Source organism: Plecotus auritus, assembly GCF_963455305.1.
Source record: "Plecotus auritus genome assembly, chromosome: 2".
In the NCBI taxonomy this organism is placed as follows: domain Eukaryota; kingdom Metazoa; phylum Chordata; class Mammalia; order Chiroptera; family Vespertilionidae; genus Plecotus; species Plecotus auritus.
This window is the reverse complement of record NC_137771.1, coordinates 179,565,014-179,589,475: the sequence shown is the minus strand read 5'-3', so window position 1 is coordinate 179,589,475 and position 24,462 is coordinate 179,565,014. Positions and strand designations below refer to the sequence as shown.

The window sequence follows — 24,462 nt, the reverse complement described above, 5'->3', positions numbered from 1 at the left end:
GAACTCCTTTAGCTTTTTCTTGTCTGTGAAGCTCTTTATCTGACCTTCAACTCTGAGTGATAGCTTTGCTGGGTAGAGTAATCTTGGTTGTAGGTTCTTGCTGTTCATCACTTTGAATATTTCTTGCCACTCCCGTCTGGCCTGCATAGTTTCCGCCGAGAAATCAGCTGACAGTCGTATGGGTGCTCCCTTGTAGGTAACTAACCGTTTTTCTATTGCTGCTTTCAAGATTCTCTCTTTGTCTTTTGCTCTTGGCATTTTAATTATGATGTGTCTTGGTGTGGTCCTCTTTGGATTCCTCTTGTATGGGGTCCTGTGCACTTCCTGAACTTGTAAGTCTATTTCTTTCACCAGGTCGGGAAAGTTTTCTGTCATTATTTCTTCTAATAGGTTTTCAATATTTTGCTCTTTCTCTTCTTCTGGCACCCCAAAAATTCGGATGTTGGTACGCTTAAAGTTGTCCCAGAGGCTCCTTACACTATCTTCATATTTTTGGATTTTTTCTTTTTGTTTTTCTGGTTGGGTGTTTTTTGTTTCCTCATATTTCAGATCTTTGGTTTGATTCTTGGGGTACGTTGATCTACAGTTGAGTTTCGGTATATTCTTTATTTCAGACAGTGTATGCTTAATTTCTGACTGGTCCTTTTCCATTTTTTTGGCATTCTCATTAAGGTCCTTGAAGGTCTCATCAAGTTTCTCGGCGGTTTTTAGAAGATTCTTGAGTAACCTTATAAATGTGGTTCTGAACACTATGTCGTCCATTAGTTTGCTTTCCTCCATTTCTCTCATTCGTGACATGTTTCTTTGTCTCCGCATTTTGCTGCTTCCTTATGTTGATGGAGTGGCTTTGTGTGGTAGGTGACCTATAGGGGCCAGTAGCTCAGCCTCCCCAATCACCTGAGGTGGACGCCTTTGGTACACCCCTTTGTGGGCTGAGTGCAAAGTCTTGGTGTAGTTAAGCCTTGATTGCTGTTGGTACACTGGGAGGAATTGACCTCCAGGCCAATTGGCTGTGAGGACCCGCTGTGTCTATAATGGAAGAACTGCTGCGCTGGAGACACGCTTATGGTGCAGGGCTTGTTTCAGTGGGGCTTTGGTGCTCACTGAGTCTGCCTCTTGAATGTATCACTTATGGATGTGAGGAGTTGAAATCTGGTGTCTCACACTGACCACTAGGTACACTGGCTTCTGGATCTCCAATGGGGTGCAGGTCAGCTACTGTCTGAGGCCACCCAGCAGGAGGTACAGCAAGAACTACAGTTTTCTCCTCTTTGCTTGGAGTTTGGAGGTTTTGGAGCTGTCTGACCCGGGCTGCAAGTTTGCTAGGTTAAGCTGCGATAGGGCAGGCCATTCATATGCTAAAGCTGCTGCTTGGAGCTTGGGTGGGTTCGTAGATTGTGCAGGGCGGGGTCTCAGGGCGTGACTAGGCTAGGGCGTGGCAAACAGCGATGGCTGCCAGTAAGCCGGCTCTGCGGCTCCGACCCTGTCCCGGCGTCCCGCGCCCTAGCACAATAAACAATTGTTCCTGCGCGCAGCCCTGCAAGCAAGCCTCCCTCACTTTCCGACCCCACGGCAGACAGTCCAGCTTCTCCCTGTAGGAGTTTGGGTCCCCCGCGTCTCCCCAGAAACGAGTTCGGAGTAATCGGGAGCTTATCTCCCTTCGGGTTGAAAACAGCAGCGCTTTCAGTCACCCGTCGCCAGCCCAATTCGCGTGTCTCCGTACCTCAGTTTTTCAGCGCTTGTGCACCCCTCAATGCTGTTTGCTCTTTCCGTCTAGTTGTAGAACTTCCACTCAGCCAGCTTTCCCGTGGTTCTGGGTGATAGACGTTCTGTCTTTTAGTTGTAGTTTTGAAATTGTTGTGCGAGGCAGCAGTTTAGGTGCTTACCTATGCCGCCATCTTGGTTTCTCCACAAAACTGTATTTTAAACTGGTATTTATTTGGATTTTCACAGGATTCATTAGAGGGTTTTTCCCAGGGCAATCTGTAGAAAAGATCCCAATCCACCCACCTCCAAAAGACCAATTTAATATGAACTCTCCCAACTTTCCTGAAAGCTTAATGTTTTCGAACCCAAGAAATCATCCAGTTCAAATTCAACACTTTTTCAGTTGGGGACACTATGGTGAAAGGAGGGGTCATCTAGCTCATTTCTGCTTTTGGGTGGTGGAACAGGCACTCGACACCTAGCTTAACTGTCACCTTCTCTGTAAAGCCTTCCCTGTCCCCAGCGGCTCCCCTCTCTGAATTAACATGGCCTTTTGTGTACTTGCCTCTGCCACAATTTTTCTATCACAGCATGTACCTCATTTTATAGTTTTCATTTGTTTACATCTATGTTTTTCCACTTTACTTTGAATTCCATAAAGGGTTAAAGTCTTACTCACTTTTTGACTACCTCCCTAAAACCACTACTGAGTAGCCATTCAAAACTGCCTGAAGAATTAATTCATGAGTGACCAGACCTTTACTTTACCACCTTCCCTGTGACAGTTCCTTTTCTCTGTGTACAAAATGAAGATTGCACTGATGTGTCTTGGGATAATTGCCCACTTACATATGACTGGCATGTGGTTCAAGGCCCTAAAAGAGCTTTTTAAATGCCAACCATGATTACAACCCTTTGAAACAATGGGATATATGATTTACAAGTGGAAAAAGATGAGACACAGCAGGTAATGTTTCTTGCCTGGTTCACATTTCTATCCCCACCCATCATCAGATAGTGATTCAGAGGTAAAAACATCAGCTTGGGAAGAGTGAGGAGGGTGTAAGTAGGGTCTAGGTAGAATTTCCAGGACCCATGCCAACACATCTGATAGGGCTAAGGGCAAGGGCTCCCAGATGGAATGATGCTATCCAATTCACTTCTGAAGTGCAGACTTAGATGATCTGCCCTACCAGAGCAGAAGAAGACTTGGAACAAGGACCGGAAATTTGTCCAACCCTACGGCACCCTCGACCTTCTCTGTGGTGACCTACCAAGCACAGGAAGGACGAGGCTTGTCTTGTTCACCTTTTCTTCCCTGTCCCCAAAGGTGTATCACATCAAGTGGCCAGAAAAGGTGGTTGTCTATTGACTGAACGGAGCATTCAGATTTCCTCCCTAATAATGTGTGTCAGGAAAAGTGGGGGCAGAAACGTTTTGGTTGCTTATTTTTCTGTGGGCCCTTAACAAGCTCTCTGAAGGAAGAGGTGACTCACTGAGCCAACTTCTCATACGGCTGAGGTCATCATCCATTGTAGAGCGGAGCCAGAATCGACGATCAGATTGTTCCAGACGTGACGTCATCTGGCCTCAGAGGTCAGCAGCAGGCACAGAGAACACTGATTTCCCAGGGGGAGGAGGATTGGGGGAGGCTCTGACAGCGTGAGTCCGCAGCTCAGCCCAGCAGTGAGCTCAGAAGTGGCTGATGTTACTTGTCTCTCTGTGTTTGAGGAAATCAACCAGGTCCAAAACAAAACAAGCCCTGATGTCTCCTGTTGGAAACATCAAATTACCTGGGACTAGAGGATGTGTGGGTGGGCTGTGGGATTCTGTGGGAGGTCACTTCACATCACAGGCTTCTTGTCAGGAGCTGGAGAGGAAATCATAAACGTGGGCCCAGTCTAACTGACGCGTTAGCGTTTTCTAACAAATGGCTCCTGTTTCCCCCGAATTCTGGATGTGGCAACAGTTCAAATTGTTTTCCCACTTCGCAGCTGTACCATTGTCAGTCACCTCAGAATGGTAATCCGTCGGCATAAGGAACTGGTGAGGTAGCCCCCATTACCTCCTTTCTTGACGTCAGTGAGGGGTTGCTTGCCATGGCTCTTCTGTGAAATATTCAGCGTTTAGACTGCAATTAAAATTCATAGCTATGTATTATTAAATGGTACTGACTCATTCCATGACTTCCCCTCCACTAAATAAGTGCCAAAAAGTGTCATGTCCACAGGCTGCACGAAACTAAAAGTTCATTGTCAAACAATTTACATTCAGGGCTCTGAAGACAGCACATTACACATCCAAGAATATCACTCAGTGTTTCCTCAAGGGGAAATTTAAGTTCAGGATTCTTCCTGCTAGAGGGAGAGGAAAATGGCTCCTGAGAAGAACTTTCTTCCCTTTTGTGAGTTTCGCAAGAGCAGTGCCTGGCTCACAGAATTTACTCAAAAACAGTCTGGTCTGATTGAATTATATACCCCATATGCACTATATCTGAGAGGAGAAAAGCAGAAAAATAAAAAAGTTTAGATTTTATAAAACCAACCAGTTTTTCTTCCCCATCATGTATTATTTAGTATTGGATATGTTTGGAAGCATGGCCGAGAGAGCAAACAACCCTGGTCCTTTTCTCCCCTCCTGTTAAAAAAAACTGTGCTTCTGGCTCAGACATGGACATTCTGAACTCACCAATCACAGGCTCGCATCTCATTGTTCCCCACCTCCACATCTGCAAAATGGGCACATGAACAAGCTGTGTGTTAACAAGCAATGAAATCACGTAGGTGACAATAAAGCTTTGTAAAACTTCAGGCTTTTTATACACATGGCAATTCCCCAAGAGGTAGAGATGAAGAGTCCTAGACATGAAGTGATAAATTGGGTTTTATAGCATGACCTGCCTCAAGCACATAGAATATTGTTGAGTGAAACTAGAAAAAGGCACCCCTTCTAGACAGGCACAAGTCTGCGGGTCCACAGATTGGGGAGCAAGCATCACTTTTGCCAACTACAAAAAGGCAGCCCTTCTTGTGGACGGTGCCCTTTGCAAGGATTCCTGTGCCCACAAGCCTCCTGGGCCAGGCATTCTCCCATCACTTCAATTCTGTAACCAGATCTTTCTGATCTCTGAGCCTCAGTTTCCTCCCAGGGATGGGACTGAACTGTGACTTCTATGACCTCCTTCACGCCTTCACTTTGTAGTTCTAAAAGCTACAAAAATTCGAATGGGCTCTTCTAGCACACGGACTGTCATTATTGAGTTCAATTTTTTAAAGTCATCCGATGACACTCCCTTATTTGAATGAAATCATGTATGGTTTTATGTGGAGCAGATTAAAAATATAAATGCTTTCCAGTATAGTTGATGTCCCAGGTGTAAAACAATATGGGTAACCTACAAAACAGGAAAAACGCCTCCGCTGTCAGCAAAGGGTGGGAGATATGGATCTACCACAAAGTAGATTTATGGAGGCCTTCACCTACTTTCTGTGGGGCTGAATATCAGAATCCCTGCTGAAGCCCCTTGCTTGCTCAGAGCACCCAGAGCACCCAGAGCACCCAGGAAGTGGGACTGCAAGGAGCCAAGGGCTGTTTTCTTTGTTGATGCCTTGTTGCCAGAAAACAGAAATCAGATCCTTGCCAGGATCTTCCTATCAGCAGATCTGAGTGCCAGCAAACGCTTCTCAGAGATAGCAAACAAATAGCAATCTACCTTTTCAGAGCTCAGAAACTTTTATAGCCTTAAAATTGGGTTTAAAGTTTTAAAATCACATATATATATAAAATGAACCTAGTCACACAAGTCTCAAAATGTTAGTAGAAGTAAATGTGGTTGCATTTGTGAATATTTCCAAAATCAGTTCTTTTGTTGTTGTTTGTTTATTTATTTATTTAGAGCCAGGCTTCTGGAAACAAATACAGCCAGTTATGACACTTACAGAGAAGAAAACTGGAGCCCAGAAAGGGAAGGAGAGTAGCTCCAGGTCACACAGCAGGGCATATGTGATCGCTCTGCGATTATTATCTAATGCTCTTTCCACTCTCCCATGATGGAAATGCAACTAGAAGGTTGGGTGGAAAACAGCATGTAAATCGCAATGACTCATTTGTTCAGTCTCAAGGATGAATGTTCTTATCACTCACCAAGATCATAAATGGCGGAAAATAAATGTGAGTTTTAGAAAAAAGTTGTATTTGTTGCTTTTCTGAAAGGCTACAACCTCTACCACTGTCCATCAAAGAGGCAAGTGACCTCCCACTGTCTAGGGGAGCAGGTTCCCCTTAGCTGGAACCACCACAGCCCCATCCTAAATAATGTCTCAGAATGGGCACCAAGGACCAGACGTTGTCTAGATAAACACCTGTTTGCTACCCATTTCTGTTTCTTCAAAAGCAGTGCTCCCACCTCTTGCAGCCACAGAGCATCTGCCTGCAAAACTAGTCATTGCCCAACGTTGCCCCTGGGTCATCTCCAAAGCTCCTGTGGGACCACAAAACTATTACCTGAAGATAAACCAAATATTTGGGAGAAGAAAAACAAATGCCAGATATTAAAATAAGGCTCCCTTTATTAAACCAACCAGTCACAAGAACAAGTCCACATGCTGGACAGTAGCAAAGAGGAAGGACACCAAGCTATGCAGATGAAGACTGGAACCAATTAGAAATCCATTTTTCTCAAGATCAACATGCTCCTTCTCACCCATGGACTCCACTCTCAGGCAACATGCCCAGATTCAGATGGGATTCGATATTTTCTTCTAAAAGTCACTGGGGTGAAGATCCATTCTATTTCAAACCCCTAAACAACCTTCAGAAGAATATGACTCCCAGAGCGTCCTTTCTGGAGCACTGTGGAGGATGGATCGAAGCTTCCAGTGTAAGTTTGTCTTCTGGTGGAAATACCACCAAGTTCTTGGAAAGGTTGGGCCCCTCCATCTCACGCAATACTTATCAGAGTGGTTTTTTCTCAGAGCCTGGGGACCCTCGGCCAGTGATAGGTGAAGCAGTGCAGACCCCACTGCCACCGGGCACCTCAAGTTCAAACTCATGGCCATCAACACCATGAGAGGAGGTGGCTGAGAGGCTCAGAGCCAGAAAGGCCTTCTGAGAAGGCAACACACGCTAGCTTTAGAACTATATCACACATAGTTTACCCCAAACAGACTTATTCTTTTTGTTTTAGCTCTTGGATCTGCAGCCAATGAAGTGCATGTGTGTGGAGGGGCGTTGGGTGAGGGATGACTGGGCATTGAGAGATGAACTGATGAAAAAAAATAAGACATACAGACTGAGTAAGGCAAAGCAAACATCCTTAGGAACAGAAGGAAGATCTGATGACTCATATTAACCTGTTAATTTATACCATCGCTCTGTACAAAAATAAAAAGGTTCTCATAAGATTATTAACAATTTAAATAAATATCTGATAGAACACTCTTTCTCATTTTTATAGCTCATCTTTTGGGTTGATGTTCAGTTCGTGTTTCCCTTGTTGTTCTTGATCCAGGATTGCGATCACTTCATCGGCTTTTATCCGCTCCTGCAAAAAAGACAATTTGCACGTTTTTGTTACAAGCATCATAGTCAGTCCTGGTGGCAGATGCTTTCCCAACACTTCCAGGCATCCATCTGTCCATGGGATGGAAGCTAAATCCAGTTAAGGATTGAGCCACACCTCATCCCTGCAATGGTACCTTCTCCTGACTTCTCTGTGTCCTAGTCAATCACTTTCCAAGATTTCTCTCTTGCCAAGAAGTCTTCTATATTCAACTGCTGACTCCCTTTTCTATGTTGTGGTCCTATAGATATCTCCAGGTCAGCTCTACAATTCAGTATTTCAAGGTGAATTCACTGTTTTCTTCTGCACAGAACTACTCTGTTCCTCCTCACAAATCCCCTTTCTCAGTGAGCCGGCCCCTGCTCACCCATGTGCCCTAAAAGCCTGACCATGGATCCTTGGATCTCATCTATCTCCTGTGCCCACCCCTTTCTTTTCAGTGCACATTACTGTTGCCTTAGCTTAGGCCAGGTTTCTCAACCTCAGCACTATTTTGGAACAGATCATTCTTTCCTGTGAGGGCTGTCCTGTGTGTTGTAGGGTGTTTAGCAGCATCCCTGGCCAGTAGTAAGTCTCCCCAAGTTATGACAACCAAAATTGTTCCTGGACATTGTCAAATGTGCCTTAGGAGGCAAACCAGCTCTTACTTGAAAAGCAAGGGTTTAGGGTTTCATCACCTCTCAACTCAATTGCTACAGCAGCTTCCAAATTGATCTGCTCCACACCCACACCCACATGCTTCTAACAGAACCCATGTACTTGACTCATGACCACATCATCTTCCTGTTCACTGCTCACATCCTTGGCATGGCCTCCCAGTTCCTGAAGTTCCAGGTCCAATCTCTCTTTTGTGCTTATAAGTTGTTTGATTTACATCATTCTTCTTTATCAGCTCACCTGTCCTCTCTCACTTCACCTTACACTCCAACCTCCTAACTCACCTCAAGGTCTCTGAACCCATCACTCTCAGAAGAATTCCTCAGTTCTAGTGTCAGCTAAATGCCCCTCTGGATGCTTCCATCATATCCTGTGCTTTTTCTTACCCTCCACATCAGTCAAATAGCAGGCCCAGTTGGTCTATCTTCAAATGGCATCTCAAATCTTCCACATTTTTTTTACCTTCTAACTACCTTCGTCTACAACATGCTGGCTGGATGAGCGGAGCAGCAAATTGATGTTTCTCTCTCTCTCTCTCAAATTAATAAATAAAAATTTTAAAAAATTAAAGCTATTCTATAACACTTTTATACCCTGTAACTCCCCAGGACTAGGGGAGGCAGGGTAGGTAGGGCACATTGCTTCTCTCCCACACCCCCAGTTAGAATACAATTCATATTCCTTAACCAGTTTGTTGAGTCTGACCCCTGCCTCCTCTGTGGGCTCTTTCCACACCATTCTCCATCTTGCGCAGCACATTCCAGTCACTGGGTTTCTTGTTTCTTGACCACTCTAAGCTCCCTCTTGTCCCTGGGCCTTTGTAACCTGTTCTCTGCCTAGAATTCTCTTCCCAAGGCCGTTATCAGAGGTGACTTCCTGTCACTCAGGTGGCAACTCACCTGTCTTCAGTCTCAAGGTCCCTCAGGGTGCCACCCCTTCCCTGTCACTCTCAAATCAGTGACCTTGTTCTCTTTTCCACACATGTCTCACTATCTGAAAATCTCCCAATTAATTATCCTTTTACATACCTGTTGTCTTTTTCCACTAGAAAGGAAGCTCCATGAAAGAAGGGAATCCTGTCATTTGTGGTCACTGCTGTATATCCAGTGATCAGAAAAGCTATTGTCACTTTGCAAGGCCTCCATTCTATCTGGTACATTCATGTAAAAGTAAATGAAGGGCTTGCTCTATAAAAATATCTATTCTTAAAGAAACTGTGCTCATCCTCTGAGATTCATGTCAAATGTCATCTCTTCAATAAAGCCATTCCTGGTTTCCTATTTATACCCCTTAATAACTATTATCAAACTGCCTCTTGTGTTTTAATTACTCAGGCACCTGTATTAACTGTCCACTTTGACTTGAAGCTCCTTGAAAATAGTTTTGTCTGTCTTACCTATTTCGTATCCCGTGTAGATAGTCCCCAGCACAATGCCTTATACTGTATGTCATGAAAATATTTTGCAACTTGAAAACAAAGCCCCATTCATTCAAGAACTTGTAATTGAAAATGACATAGATATAAAGGTAACTCAAAGGCCCAAATACACTAAATAAAAGAATCTAAATTGCTGTCATGATGCCTAAGTAAAATGCCTGGATGCCACTTTGTGAATATGGGAAGAACAACCTGCTTCTTAACAATGGATGTACACATGAAACTTTCTCCCCAGACTGCCAGGGAAGGAGACTGTGGTATCCTCTCTCTCCTGAAAGGAAATAAGTTCCACAGCGGGGATGCTACACACAGGAACTAAAGCCTCTAATATTGGGCATCTTTAAGAGTTTATGATGTGAGATACTCCGTAAGAATTAAGTACCTTTAAAATAACCTGTAACAAGCATAGAAGTTGCCAGCTCCGGTGATTTATTCATAGGCAGACTTCGTCTGCTCAGGGATTCAATCTGAGAAGAGGCGCCTAATTCAGGGACTTTCAAACTTTGCTGCACATTAGAATTACCTGAGCAGCTTTGAAACTTCCGATATCCAGGTCACACCCCATGTCAATCAAATCAGAATTTCTGACGTGGGCAGCCTGATGTCAGGAGTTTGTAAAGTTCCCCAGGTGATTCCAATGTAAAACATTTCTTGAGGCTCTGGTCATTTTTTTCTGTGGCCACTAGATGTCGCTACTGTCCAGAGACTGGAAACATTTCCCATTATTTGTCCTTCACTGATGTTACTAGTTAGGAAGGACCAAAGATAACTATTTTGTGTTAAAACTTTTATTTTGATTAAAAATTATCTTAAAAGAGAGAGTTGAGATACTGAATAATAAAACAGATGAACTGTTTGCTGAATTGAACACTAAAGAGAGGAAACAGTAAGGCAATTTTTCAACAAGCTATCTTCACTGTCGGCTCACTTATCTGGGTTCCCTAGTACAGAGTGCTGTGGCGGCATGCTGGCATTTGAAGGTGGAGAAGCACAGGAAAGGAATTAATCACAGATGAAGGAGATTGCTCAGTGTCCCTTGAAGTTTTCAGAACTCTCTGTGCTCCTTTCCCTCAGCAGGATCATTTTTTTTTCTCTTTCTGCACTTTTATATGCTTTTCTTTTTCTTTAAAAAATATTTTTATTGAATTTTAGAGAGAGAAGGGAGGAGAGAGAGAGAAACATTGATATGGGAGAGGAACATCAATAGCTGGCCTCCTGCACTTTCCCCTGTCCCCCACCAAGGAGCATTGAGCCTGCAGCCTACCCAGGCATGTGTGCTGACTGGAAATCAAATCAGCAACCTCTAGGTGCATGGGACAACACCCAACCAACTGAGCCACAACAGCTAAGTTTATATATGCCTTCCTTGATTCCCCTACAACTCATACTGATGTCTTCTCACTTTCTACTTCCTTGTGGACCTCCCCAAGCTCCTCCTGGTCAGGTACTATGTTTTGTTCCCCTTTGTGCCCCTCCCTCCCAGCCTACCTAGCAGAGTTTCCCAGGTACAATAGTAGCTCTTCTGTAAACATTTGTTAAGTATATGAATGAGTGCTTAGAATATGGGTGAGTTAGGTTTGATGGCAAAAAAGTATATGAGAAATCTGGTTTATTTTAAATAGTTTCTGATTAAATTGGATTCAATTTAGGGATCTAAAGAGGAAAATTGGATGGAATGTCATTTTATTTATTTTTAAAATTATTTTTTAAATATAGTTTTAATGATTTCAGAGAGTAAGGGAGAGAGATAGAAACGTCAATGATGAGAAAGAACCATTGATTGGCTATCTCCTGCATGCCCCCTACTGGGGGTTGAGGCCCCAATCCGAGCATGTGCCCTTCACTGGAATTGAACCTGGGACCTTTCAGTCCACAGGCCAAAGCTCTATCCACTGAGCCAAACCAGCTAGGTCAGATGGAATGTCATTTTAAAGAATATTATTCATCAACATTTGGGGCCAGAGAAGACTTTGAAGCTGTCCAGTTGAAATTTCCATTTCAATTTCAGCATCCCATGCCAAGCAGCTGGTAAGGCTTTAGTTAGAGCCATCCTGTGATGAGGAACTCACTACTTCCAAAGCAGACAATTTCACCAAACAGTGGTGATGATTTATAAGTCACTTCTAATACGCTGAATCCAATTTTTTTCTAGGGAATTCTACTCATTGGTCTTCATTTATTCCTCTGCAACTTCACAGATAGAGCCTATCACCTCTGCCCGAGGGCATCCAGAGAATAAGATCATGGTCTCTTATCCAGGCTAAGTGTCCTCTGCTGCTTCCCATATAATAAGAACAATATTTTTATATTTAGGATTTAATTTAATCATAATATATAACATTGAACTTTCAGGTTCCCTTACCTCTTCTACATGTTTCATAAATTAGTCAGTGCTCCTTTAATGATTTGTTGAGAAAACAAATCATTCTTCCCAGTAACCAGTAGAAAGTGGTTCCTCTCTCCTGATGCTACAGTTGTTGTTTTTAAATAAAGCTCAAAACTAATTAAGGACAGCCAAATATCATTGATATATAAACTTCTGCAGACATTCACTTATTAGAATGCATGTGATTAAGAATTGCCTTCATTGGCAGTGAGGTGTCACCTCACACCTATCAGAATGGCTACCATCAACAAAACAACAAATGACAAGTACTGGTGAGGATTAGAAAAAAAGGGAACCCCAGTGCACTGCTGGTGGGAATGCAGACAGGCACAGGAACTATGGAAAAAAGTATGGACTTTCCTCAACTGCCATTTGACTCAGTGATCCCACTTCTAGGAATATATACTAAGAAACAAGAAACATGCATCAGAAAGAATATATGCCCCCCCCCCCCCAATTGTCACAGCAGCACAATTCACAATAGCTAAGATCTGGAAACAGCCCAAGTGCCCATCAGTAGATGAGTGGATAAAAAGCTGTGGTTCATTTATACCATGGAATACTATGCAGCTGTAAAAAAAGGATCTCTTACCCTTTGAGACAGCGTGGAGGGACCTGGAGAGCATTATGCTAAGTGAAAAAAGCTAGTCAGAGGAAGAAAAGTATCACATATCTCACTCACATGTAGAATGCAATAAACAAAATAAACTGATGAACAAAACAGATCCAGAGACATAGAAATATAGAGCAGAGACATAGAAATATAGAACAATCTGATGAATCTCAGAGGGAAGGCAGGGGTGTGTGGGTAGGTAGGAAGAGATTAACCAAAGAACTTACATGCATATATGCATAACCCATGGACACAGACAATAGTGTGGTGAAAGCCTGGGGTGGAAAGGGTTAGAAAGGGCCAATGTGGGGGAAGAGGGACATCTGTAATACTTTCAACAGTAAAGATAAATTAAAAAAAAAAGAATTGCCTTCATCATCTCTCTCCTTTCCCACACACTCACACCACAAACATTAGATGATCAGGAGAATATTCTCTTGCATAAAAGATGGTCTGCATAACTAATGGATACAAGACACTGGGGAGGGGGGCAGGTAAAGGCATGTACTGGGGGAAGGGGAGGCCGGGGGGAGGTCAATGGGGGGAAAAAGAGGAGACATATGTACTACTATTTGTAATACTTCGAACAATTAAAAAAATAAAAATTAAAAAGATGGTCTGTATTAGAAACATGAGAGAAAGGATTCTGTAACAGCTATAAAAGGTGTTTTTTGTTTGTTTGTTTGTTTGTTTCCCATGTTCTCTAAGGTTCTTGAAGGGTTATGAATCAACTTAAAGGACTTTTCATATAAATCAGTTTATGAAGCAGGTCTACGAGGCATCTAACTGGCTTTCTGGGTGGGACACTCACCAATTCTCTATAAATTGGGTCCAAGGTAAACCACAGAGCCACAGCACATCTCTGGCCCTTGGTGACTGCCTTCACCCCATGCGGGTTCTCCCCTCCAGATGAGAAGCTGATCATTCGTCCACACTTTGGTTTGATAGAAGCCTGAGAAAAAAAGTGAAAATCAGACTCTCAATTCCTGTGTCACAACATCTTTACAACCCCCATTCTTTATTCTTCTATAGGAGTATTTGGGTCAAGTGTTGAGTCAAAGAATAATGGAATCCTGAGGTTGAAGAAGACACAGATTATTTCAATTGCCTCATCTGTAAAACAAAGGTAGGTCAAAATAATGCTAATTCAGAAAATAAAATTATTCAGGTGAAGGCCTCGGGTCGGGGGCAGGGGCTGGGTAGAGGAGGACAAAGGGGGACATCTGTAATACTGTCAACAATTTAAAAAAAAGTCTGAGGCCGGGTGTGTGTATGTGTGTGTGTGTGTGTTCAAGGGAAGAGCAGAGAAAAGGAGTCAGTTTCCAGTTCTTCTTCTTTTTTTTAATTTTTAATATATTTTTATTGATTTCAGAGAGGAAGGGAGAGGGAGAGATAGAAACATCAATGATGAGAGAGAATCATTGATCAGCTGCCTCCTGCACACCCCTCACCTGGGATCAAGCCCACAACCCAGGTACTGGCCCTTGACTGCAATCAAACCTAGGACCCTTTGATCCACAGGCTGATGCTCTATCCACTGAGGCAAATCAGCTAGAGCCTGGTTATTCTTCTTTTCATAATAATGAGGGGTGATTTGTCTTTGCTAGGGAAAGTTGCTTATGTTAAACAGCTTTACCACGATAACTTTTCTGATGTCAGTTTAGTAGGTACCCTCAGTATCTATCTGATTTCATTTTTCTGAAGAAGAAATTTATTGTGCATTTCCAAATAAAACCAGCATAATAAATAATACCCAATGTATATAGCATAGGATGGTGTTAGGACCTGGTTTCAGGGTTTCTGGCTGCTCATTTCCTGGCACTGGTCAGGACTCACTCAACACACAAGGTTGCCGTTACTTCTGTGTGATTTCTGAATCTCAGCATCAGCTTCTTACAATACTTCTTACAAGAAAGGGCATGAGGACAAGGGTATGCTTTCACTCTGACGGAAGAGGGAGGATGGAAAGCATTTTTACACATAAAGAACTTCGGGAAAGTTTAGGAAAAGAAGCTATTAACTGCCTGAAGCAATTGGAATTGACTACAGGTGTGTGGACTCACAAAGTCTCTGGGACTAATGTTACCATATAGACAGCGTCACCTGTTACATATCAGGTACATGGAGGAATGGACAAGCCCAATTGATGACTCTGCTTCTGTAGGAAAATACATTCTGACGTACAGATAAGTGATTGTAAACATACTATGGAACACAGCTCCAGAGTGATTTTAATATTTCATGAAGCAAATGGAACTCATGAAATTTTATCTTTTGGAAACTTGCACAGAGAAACCCAAATCCCTAAATACCCATGTTTCACAGATAAATGTTGCTGTTGAAATATTCCATGTATCTTCCAAGTATAATAAAAGCAAATGTCTCTTGATTTTCATCTAATGACTGATGACATGTCAGAGAAGCCTTTGACTGGAGTAAATGTAAACCTTTAGCCACCATTCAGTTAATAATATTATTTCCAAATTTTTCAAAAATAAAGACGTTACACCTTGTTGTAGTCCCAAGCTGGGTTATTTCCCCACTTCATCTGTCTCTCCAGAGGCAAAAAGGGGAAGCTGAAAAGGAAAACTACCCATTTCTCTTTGTTATTGGGACCAGTTACCTAGGAATTTTGATTACCTACAAAATAAGAACTCTACCACATAAATTCATCTGAAGTAGAAATAATTTGGGAAATTAAAACTCCCAACTTGAAGATTTTGAATAAAAATATTGTTTAGATATTGTTTTTCTTTTACTTTTGAGGGGAAAGAATTGTTAGAGTCAGTAATTTTGAAAGTAGTTAAGTCCTTATATTAAAGGGTTAGAACCATTAAAGTGGAGTATTATCTACTTTCACATAATTAAAAAGCAGAATAACAGTTAATCCACTTATATGTAAAATCTAGTGAACAAAATAAATTAACAAACAAAACAGACTCATAGATACAAAGAACAGACTGAAAGCTGTCAGAGGGAAGAAGGTTGGGGGGTTGGTTGTAAAAGGTAAAGGGGTTAAGAAAAAAATAGCACTCCCCATAGGCTCAGACAACAGTATGGTGATTACCAGAAGGAGAAGGGAAGAGGGGAGGTAGAAGAGGGTAAAGGAGGGATAAATGGTGATGGAAGAAGAATTAACTTTGGGTGGTGAACACACAATATAATATATAGATGATGTATTGTATACCTGAAACCTATATAATTTTATGAAGCAATGTCATCCCAATAAACTCAATAAAAATTAAAAGTATATACAAAAATAAATAAATAAATAAAAATAAAATCCCTGAATACTGGGGAAAAAAAATCCAGTTAATTTGCATTCAACAATGAATGAATTACTGATTCAAACGCTATTCCAGTCATCACTTTCAAACACTGAGCATTTCCAAATCTGGCCACAAGGTGGAGTAGAAGCAAAGAAATCTTTCAACCACCAGTCTGATTTTCTTTCTACCTGGGCAAGATGCATTTTTGAACCTCAGTCTCAGTGTTAGCAGAGCTCAACAATCAAATCCTTCTGCACAGAGGCTCTTCAAAATATGAGAATTTTGTATAGTGACTTTAAGCTCCAACCCAGACCTTCCATCTTGATTTAATTTCCCAGATAATGAAGCATCACACTACTCCCATGTTAGTATTTACACTTTTTATCGGAAAGTGTAGGCACCATAGCCTTTTAAATATACATTATTATATTAAATTGTATTAAATATTATTTCTTAATTATAACAATGTACCTGGACAATTTTAACCAGAACCCTTATATTTCCTCTTTTACAGTAACATACAGTTTTTGAATACCATCTGCTTATAGTATGGCAATATGTCATTAATAATAAATGACTGTTTCACTATTTTTTTAAAATATGTTGTTATTGATTTTAGGGAGAGAGAGAAGGAGAAAGAGAGAGAGAGAGAGAGAACATCGATGTGAGAGAGAAACATCAATTGGTTGCCTCCCGCACACACCCTGACCAGGGATCATACCCTCAACCTGGGCATGTGCCCTGATGAGGAATCAACCAGCAACTTTTCAGTGGTGCTTGAGATGACACTCAACCTAATGAGTCACATTGGCCAATGCATGACTGTTTTACTATTAAGAAAAATATGTAAAATTTGAGGAGAAAACCATAAAACTAAGAAAATGTTGCGGAAATAGCATATGTAATGCAAAATCCTTGAAGTTTATCACATGCATATCTCAACTATTTATATTTTGTATGGAGAAAAGATATATCTCATAATCTATTTATAATTGAACTAGAGGCCCGGTGCATGAAATTCGTGTATGCGTAGGATCCCTAGGCCTGGCAGGTGATCAGGGCCGATCGGGGCCTTCTGGCTGCTGGCCAGGACCTCCCTTCCCTGGCTGTGAGCTGCTGGCTGGGGCCTCCCTTCATTTCGTGCCACCCCCTACTGGTCATCACACATCATAGCAAGCGATCGGTCTACTGGTCAAACTCCTGTGAGGACAACTTGCATATTAGGCTTTTATATATAGACTAGAGGCCTAGTGCACGAAATTCATGCATGGAGGGGTGGTGTCCCTCAGCCCGGCCTGCACTCTTTCCAATCTGGAACCCCTCTCACAATCTGGGACCACTGGCTCCTAACCACTCGCCTGTCTGCCTGCCAGATCACCACCTAACCGCTCCCCTGCCAGCCTGATGGCCCCCAACTGCCCTCCCCTGCTGGCCTAGTTGCCCCTAACCACCTCTGCCTCAGCCCCCACCACCATGGCTCTGTCTAGAAGGAAGTCGGATGTGCGGAAGATGGCCGGTCACCCAGGCTAATTAGCATATTATCCTTTTATTAGTATAGATTATCTCATCAATTGGAAAACCTGCTTTTCTACCATAAATATCCTCTTTGCTGAAAGACCAGAGCATGCTGCCCATGTGGTCTGTATGTGCTCTGCAGGTTGTTTTTCCAAAGGCATCAATTTGGCTTAGGAAGATGGTGGTTAAATTTAACTTTTGATTTTCACCTATGAAGGTAGGTTTGGAATCTCATCCAAAACATGTCATGTGACCAGACATACAAACGTGTGCATATGTGAATATATATATCAATGTTCAGGTATGGGTTTATTTGCAATCACAATCATACATATACACTCACACATTCAAACCAATATACATACATACACACACATAAATGTGCACATATAATAGCTCTTATATCTTGGGTCTGATGGCCAATAATCAATCCAAGTATGTACAACACCAGGTTACTTGAAAGCCACTCTGTGGAATCACTTGACTTGTCCTAGGCTTGGGTGACTTAGGAATTAGTTTTTTTTTTTTTTTTTAATATATTTTATTGATTTTTTACAGAGAGGAAGGGAGAGGGATAGAGAGTTAGAAACATCGATGAGAGAGAAACATCGACCAGCTGCCTCCTGCACACTCCCCAGTGGGGATGTGCCCGCAACCAAGGTACATGCCCTTGACTGGAATCGAACCTGGAACCCTCCAGTCTGCAGGCCGACGCTCTATCCACTGAGCCAAACCAGTTAGGGCAGGAATTAGTTTATTTATGTTTCCACCAGATTTTAATAAGAAGACCGAGGTTCTGTTTCCAAGTGTAACTTAACTTATATGAGGATCAGGGAATCCTTAATATTTCTACTCTTTAATTTACCCATATTTAAAATGGATGGGAAGATTTCTATTTTGAAGGTTACATTTATAACATTTTACGATGCATAAATCAACTGGGATTCTTTGCACCTCTTGAATTCTTGATCTCAGAAATACTTGAAACCCAACTGTCTGAGTCCTTGGAAAATGGCAAAACTGAGATTAAGAATAGTAAATAAATATGCTAGAAAATAGGTTTACTTACCATGGACACAGATAATAGCATCGGGAAGGTCTGGGGAGGGGCAGTGGTTGGGTGGAGTCGAGGAGAAGGCAGAAAAATGGGAGATATCTGTAATACTTAAACAACAACAAAAAATAAAGAATAGGTTTACTTACAGTCACAGTCTTGGCATCCATTTCAGTGAATATAAATTCTCCTCCTTCAAAGTCATCATTCATGTAGAGCAAAGCACTATACGAAGAAAGGGGAATCATTTGTACTGTTAAATGCTTACAACATCATTACCACAGAATACTGAAGATTGATGATGAATTGACCATTCTGATTAGTAAGTTTCCTTTGAACTAGACATTGAAATAATTGACCCTCCTAACCTCTCAAGAGTAAGATCAAATGTAGTTTGGATCATACCCTTGAAGTATTTATTCCACTTACATTAATTTTTAAATTATAGTTTAAAGCTCATCTCACATTTCACTTCCTTCAAAGAAAACCTAACTGGATTTAATCTAGCCCTTTGAACCTGCCCACACTAGTTACAACTCTCTTCTTCCCTGTCATACTAGTAACTCTACAGAATGTATTTTTTTTGCTAACTAGCTGGAGAACTCCATGAGGTGTACCTTAGCCTTGCAGATAGAGGGTGCTCAATAAACGTTTCTGTATAGAGCACAGAGTAATAATAATTAACACACTGTTACCTATATGGTGACTACAAATCCTGACTCTTCTCTTTACACACAAAAATATCTTTCAATAAGAGAAAACATTTTTCCCACTTGAGTGTCCAGTTTCTTATTGATAAAATGCAGACATAGATAAGTGATGTGATAAGATCCGTCCACATAAAGGATATGTTTCAGTGAATGCTAAGGGATAATATATATATATATATATATATATATATATATATATATATATATATATAATTAAAACAAAATGGACATTTTGTGGAATATGATATTAAAAATATGCATGCATTTTTAAGATTAAAGTATGCAATGAAGTCACTTCTCAATTGTGACAGCTGCTTCAAAAGGTTATTTGAGACTCTCTGCTTTGTAGCGATGAATGTGATGACAAGCAAAAAAGATCCGCTTTCTAGTTTCCATGGGTTTTTGATTACTGTTGGACAAAAGCTTGGCTTTGCAGCAGGTGCTGGCCCTACCTATAATCCCGGAATGTGTAAGCAGGAGGCTCCTTCCAACATTCATTGGCCTCTGGATCCAACAGGCAGTTGTCAGCATGGATGGGATGACTGAGGTCATTTCTTCTATCCTGTTGACCTACCAGGAGAGGAAACAGGGAAGAATGAAAGAAGGAGAGCATTAACCTCCTACAGCAAAAGTGACCATCAGACTGCCTTCTCCCATCGCTGGTGCCCTTGTAAATCTGAAGATACAGAAAGCCAAACAGAACAGATGAAGGAACACTAGGCGAGCAGTCGAAGAGACTCTACTTTGGCCCCGCTTTGATATGAACCTGATGTAAAACTGTGAGCAAGTCACACCTGCTGCTACAGCTATAGAAGTTATCTGATATAAATAGACATCCCATGCATTTCATAGGTTGTACTTCATGGGGAGCAGTAATAGGAGGAGGATGAAATTAAAATGTTAAAAAAAAAAAGAAGATTTTATTCAATTGAACTGTCCCAAGTGTAAAAGTCTTGCCCTGTGACATTATCCATTCCCTCCTACTCTGGAGGGATGGAAGAGAAGGTCTAGAGAAGAAATAATGATAGCACATTTTGAGGGGGTCTCTAACTTTTTAAGAATATTTATTTCAACAATCCCTTCATCTTCTACACTACCACTCAATGCTTATGGATGTAATAGGAGAGTAATTTCCAGGTTCCTAGTTCCCTGAAAAGGAAAACCTAGAACAGAAAAGCATTTTTCTGTGCAACAAGAAAGTAGGAAAAGTTGGTTTAAATGGGGAAAAAGGTAGAGTGATGGTCTGCTGATACTTTAGGGAGAAACAGGGAGAAAAAAAGGGAAGGGAAAATAAGAGCTATCAAGTTTCTTTTGTTTTGGAAATTTAGAACTCTTCTAAACCATTTGTCTAACATGTAATGGAATTTTGTTGAGCATTGTTTTCTTTCTCATCTCTCTGTGGGTAGAAGGAACAAGTTCAGACTCAAATCTCACCAGACAGGGCTGTTCGGCAGACCATGTGTGTGTAGGAAAAATACAGAGTTGAGTTCAGCATGAAATAGGATTCTACAATCTTTCGAGCCTTCTCGCTGATGTCATAAAACAGACGGGCACTCTTCAGTGGGACTCGGCCTTCATAACCAAACTGAGGAGAAAGGAGAACATTAGATACCATGGGGTTGATTGGAGAGCTAGAGAAAAACAGATGCTAGGTTTCAGTCAGCCAAGGTACAATGGTCATCTCTGCATTGGTTAGTGGGAATACTACTACATGCTTGTGGATTTGGGTTTGGAAAACGAACCATTGAAATGAACCTTCCTAATCACAGAGAGAACATTAAGAGCTAATCACTCTCTTTTCTATCATAACACTCGCCTCATTCCTCTCTAACAACATTTCTTGAAATATGGAGCTATTACTTGTTTGGGTATGTTTTCACCATTGGACCATGAGTTCCTTGAGAAAGGGGTGGCAAGGGGGGACGGGAGCTGTATGTTATTGGTCAGATACAAATTTAGAAAATATTAAGTTTGATAAATAAATGATAAATAGATAAATGAAGAAGGATTTAAAGAGATGCAGGTGCCATTTCATACTTGCTCCCTTCCAATGTCCTGATAAAACTATATTCTAAGCTCTTTTCTTTCCTGTGCCTGCCATTCACAGAAGGTCCTGGATTAACAGTTAGGAACCCACACCCAAAACAAGTTAAGACTTTACTTTGAGTGCTTTCAGGACAGTTGCGCCTTCAAACTTTTCATTGGGTGTATGAGGTGAAGTTTTTCCTCTGTATCCATCACCAACAATCATGATTCCCTAGAAGTACAATACAAGATGTTTTCTTAATGATAACTCTGAATGCATCAGGTCTTCCTTTCTGCCTTGATTTCCAGGAAGCTAAGAACCAAAGTCATTCCCATTTTGTTTCCAGGATCCTAGTATCATTCATTCTTCCAAGCAAAAGGGATATACTAGTATTTATTTAACTTGTACACTCTATTTTTATTATAAAACACCACCACTTTTTATAGAAATATGTAGACTCGAAATGATTAATATATTGGTTATTGATTAAAATAAAGGAATTTCTCGGAAACTTTATATGGTAGATAGGGCCCATGCTGGATGATGGCTGTCCTAGGAATTTAGCTGCTAACTATTGCAAATCCACTAGCTATATTCAGATCTGGACAAAACTAAAGTCATCTCAATTCAAAGGCTATGAAAGTGCCTCTACAATCAATGCCCTTCTCCCAGAGAAAGTGACATTGCAGGCCTGGTTCTCTGGCTCTAGGTGAGACCAGAACCAAAGCACTTGCAAGCTCGCAGCAGTCCAGCATAGTCAGGCCCCACCCTCCCAGGGGTCCTCACACTGGCCACACTGTGCAGCTCCCGGCATTGATCTTCCGACAGGACATTATCCAGGAGAACCCGCTGAGTCCCATTCAGCTGCTCTGAGTTGTAGACGAAGGTGATGTTCTCGTAGATCAGAGGGCCACCTGAAGGGACAGAGCACATTGTCTTCTCTGTTACCTCTGTCCCCGAGGGGAAGCACAGAACACCCACCAGCTAGCAATGTGCAGCTGAGGAGAGCCAGTATCTTCATGAATATTTAGGACTGCTTTGACAAATGACAAATTTGTAATTTGATAAACACAATGTAGATTCAAGAAAAGGGCAGTTGTGTGGCTTTTCCAAAATGTCATGCTGATATATTTGCATAGTATCTTGTATTTGATAAAATATCTTTTTATTTGTTTCCAGTGACAATCCAGCAAAGCAGACTGGGCATCTCACAGGATTCTCCTTTAGGAAGACTTTCCCGGATTCTCTCCACAACTGGACCCACCCTGCTCCACAGCCCTTGGTTCCTACCATTGTTATAACATCATATGCAATTACTCCATGACATGCCTCACCCCCAGGCATGACATAAACATCAGTTTCATGGGTATGTAGAGCAATGCCTTCATCAGGAAATCCAGGTAGTAAATGCACCATCAGTACAGTCACACCCAAGTCACCTGACTCCTTCAAAGTCTTCTTTCCACCACTACCTGACTCTATATGGTCTTGCTTTTAGAATATTTATTGTACTCTGCTCTATGGGCATATCATTATATCACTGTCCTTGCACCGGACGGCTTCCTGCAGGCTCCTCTCTCTCCCTGAATATGGTCTACAACTTTGTGAAATTAGCCCCACACAGGCTCTTCAGAGAATGATGCATTCGGGCCATGTTTAGGTGGTGAAATGATAAAATCTAGGTCTTTTCCTCACAGAAAGTAGGATTAAAGGACAAAACATCTGATAGTGAGGAAATCTTCAAATGTAACTGAGTGTAACCATCTGGATTTGAACCAGAAAAGTGAACAGAAAAGAAAAACACCATTTTTTCTACTCTTTGCAATACTGCTAAGGGGCCTGACATGTACCTATCAATAACAATAACTCGCCCCAGAGGGAGTGGTGGGAGGGCACAACTCCTCCCTTCCTCCCACGGTGGCCAAGCAATGGTCTTGAAGAGGCAGGTCTCAAACTTGTCAGTTGAAGGGAGAAGATACAATTGATGTCCACTATATCACTTTAAAATAGATTAGTCAAATTAGGGAGCAGCATTAAGTGTTTATTAATCTAGTTAGGATAAAAGAATCACTATAGCCTACAATTAAAGGAATTGTCTGCCATTCACAGAAGATCCTGGATTTACACTTAGGAATACAACTAAACCCAAAACAAATCAAGACTTTACTTTAAAATAATGAGGTAGTATTTATCAATCTTGAGTAATATATGGTTATCTGCTAAAACAAAAGTTCCCTAAGGAACTATGGTGCTGACAAATTATTTATACTATAATTTTACTTCCATATTTGCAATTATAAAATTATGAAAACAGTATTTATTTTCATGGTTTCATAATACAGAAAACCAATTTACAAGATTAAGTAAAAGCAAGACCATAAACCAAATAAATTAAAATAAGCAATATTAATGAAATGATCAGTGTTATTTTACAGAAACGAAAAAGCTACATTCCTCATGAATATTCTACTAACTGATATGGTCAAGGTTCTCTGAGGCAATGTTCCTCTAGTACTTTTGGCATGTAATGTCTCATTTATTCTACCACAACCTTTCTCTATTGAAATTACGACAAATCTTAGTGTACCATGATGAATTTTGGTCTTCAACTGGTCCTCATACATTATTTAAAATTTGTACTACTTTATTTCTTGTTAGTCTTCAACCATTAAATATTATTAACTGCTGCCAATGTGATGGTAACTGTACCTATACCATGGAGGTGTGAAATCTCATGGGAGTACTTGGCTATAAGGTGGTTATTCAGATGTCCCACTAGTTGTCCCTCTTAATATTTTTAAATTGTCATCAAACTTTATTATTATAGAATTTCTTGGGTTTCAGGAATATATGCATAAGCTCCCAGTTTCAGTACAAATCTTTTGGGTGAAGAGAAAGATATATATCTATATATCTATATATATAGATAGATAGATAGATAGATAGATAGATAGATAGATATTTCTACAGTTCAATGTTTCTCAAACTTTTTTCTACAGAAAAGCTTTTGATGAAAAAAAATAGTTTCTTTTTAATATGGAACGCTTCATGAATTTGCGTGTCATTCTTGCACAGGGGCCACACTAATCTTCTCTGTATTATTCCAATTTTAGTATATGTGCTGCCAAAGTGAGCATGAAAAATAGTTTCTTGATCCAATGTGTTTGGGAATTACTGAGTTAAACCAAATTTAAAAGGACTTTTTAGAACATGTATTGTGAATATCCTAAGTATCAATACAATATGTAGTAGTTCTCACCCTTAATTGAGCACAATATCTATCTTTCCCTCCTTCCTCCCTCCCTCCCTTCCTTCCTTCCTTCCTCCCTCCCTCCCTCCCTTCCTTCCTTCCTTCTTATGGCAGAGAGACTCCAAGATGAATTCCAATGATCACTGTCTCCTGGTGTTCATAGGCCTGTGTAATTTGCTTCCCTCAAGTGTGGACAGGGCTTGGATCTTGCTTGTAACCAATAGAATATGGAAAAAGTGATGGGATGTCATTTCTTTGATTGCATTACATAAGATTA

The 24,462-nt window shown here is 41.1% G+C and overlaps 1 protein-coding gene across 1 annotated transcript in view; it reads right to left on the bottom strand.

Annotated features, from left to right (window-relative positions):
- Positions 1 to 6,258: 6,258 nt before the first annotated feature.
- P3H2 (prolyl 3-hydroxylase 2) overlaps positions 6,259 to 24,462 on the bottom strand; it is a 167,498-nt gene continuing 149,294 nt past the window's right edge. The window contains exons 9-15 of the mRNA XM_080658184.1: positions 21,722 to 21,849; positions 21,071 to 21,166; positions 20,344 to 20,494; positions 19,362 to 19,479; positions 18,349 to 18,424; positions 13,173 to 13,313; positions 6,259 to 7,249 (exon numbers count right to left, since the gene is read on the bottom strand). Of these exons, the coding sequence (XP_080514310.1) occupies positions 7,157 to 7,249; positions 13,173 to 13,313; positions 18,349 to 18,424; positions 19,362 to 19,479; positions 20,344 to 20,494; positions 21,071 to 21,166; positions 21,722 to 21,849 (803 nt within the window). The 3' untranslated portion in view covers positions 6,259 to 7,156. The remainder of the gene's footprint in view (positions 7,250 to 13,172; positions 13,314 to 18,348; positions 18,425 to 19,361; positions 19,480 to 20,343; positions 20,495 to 21,070; positions 21,167 to 21,721; positions 21,850 to 24,462) is intronic.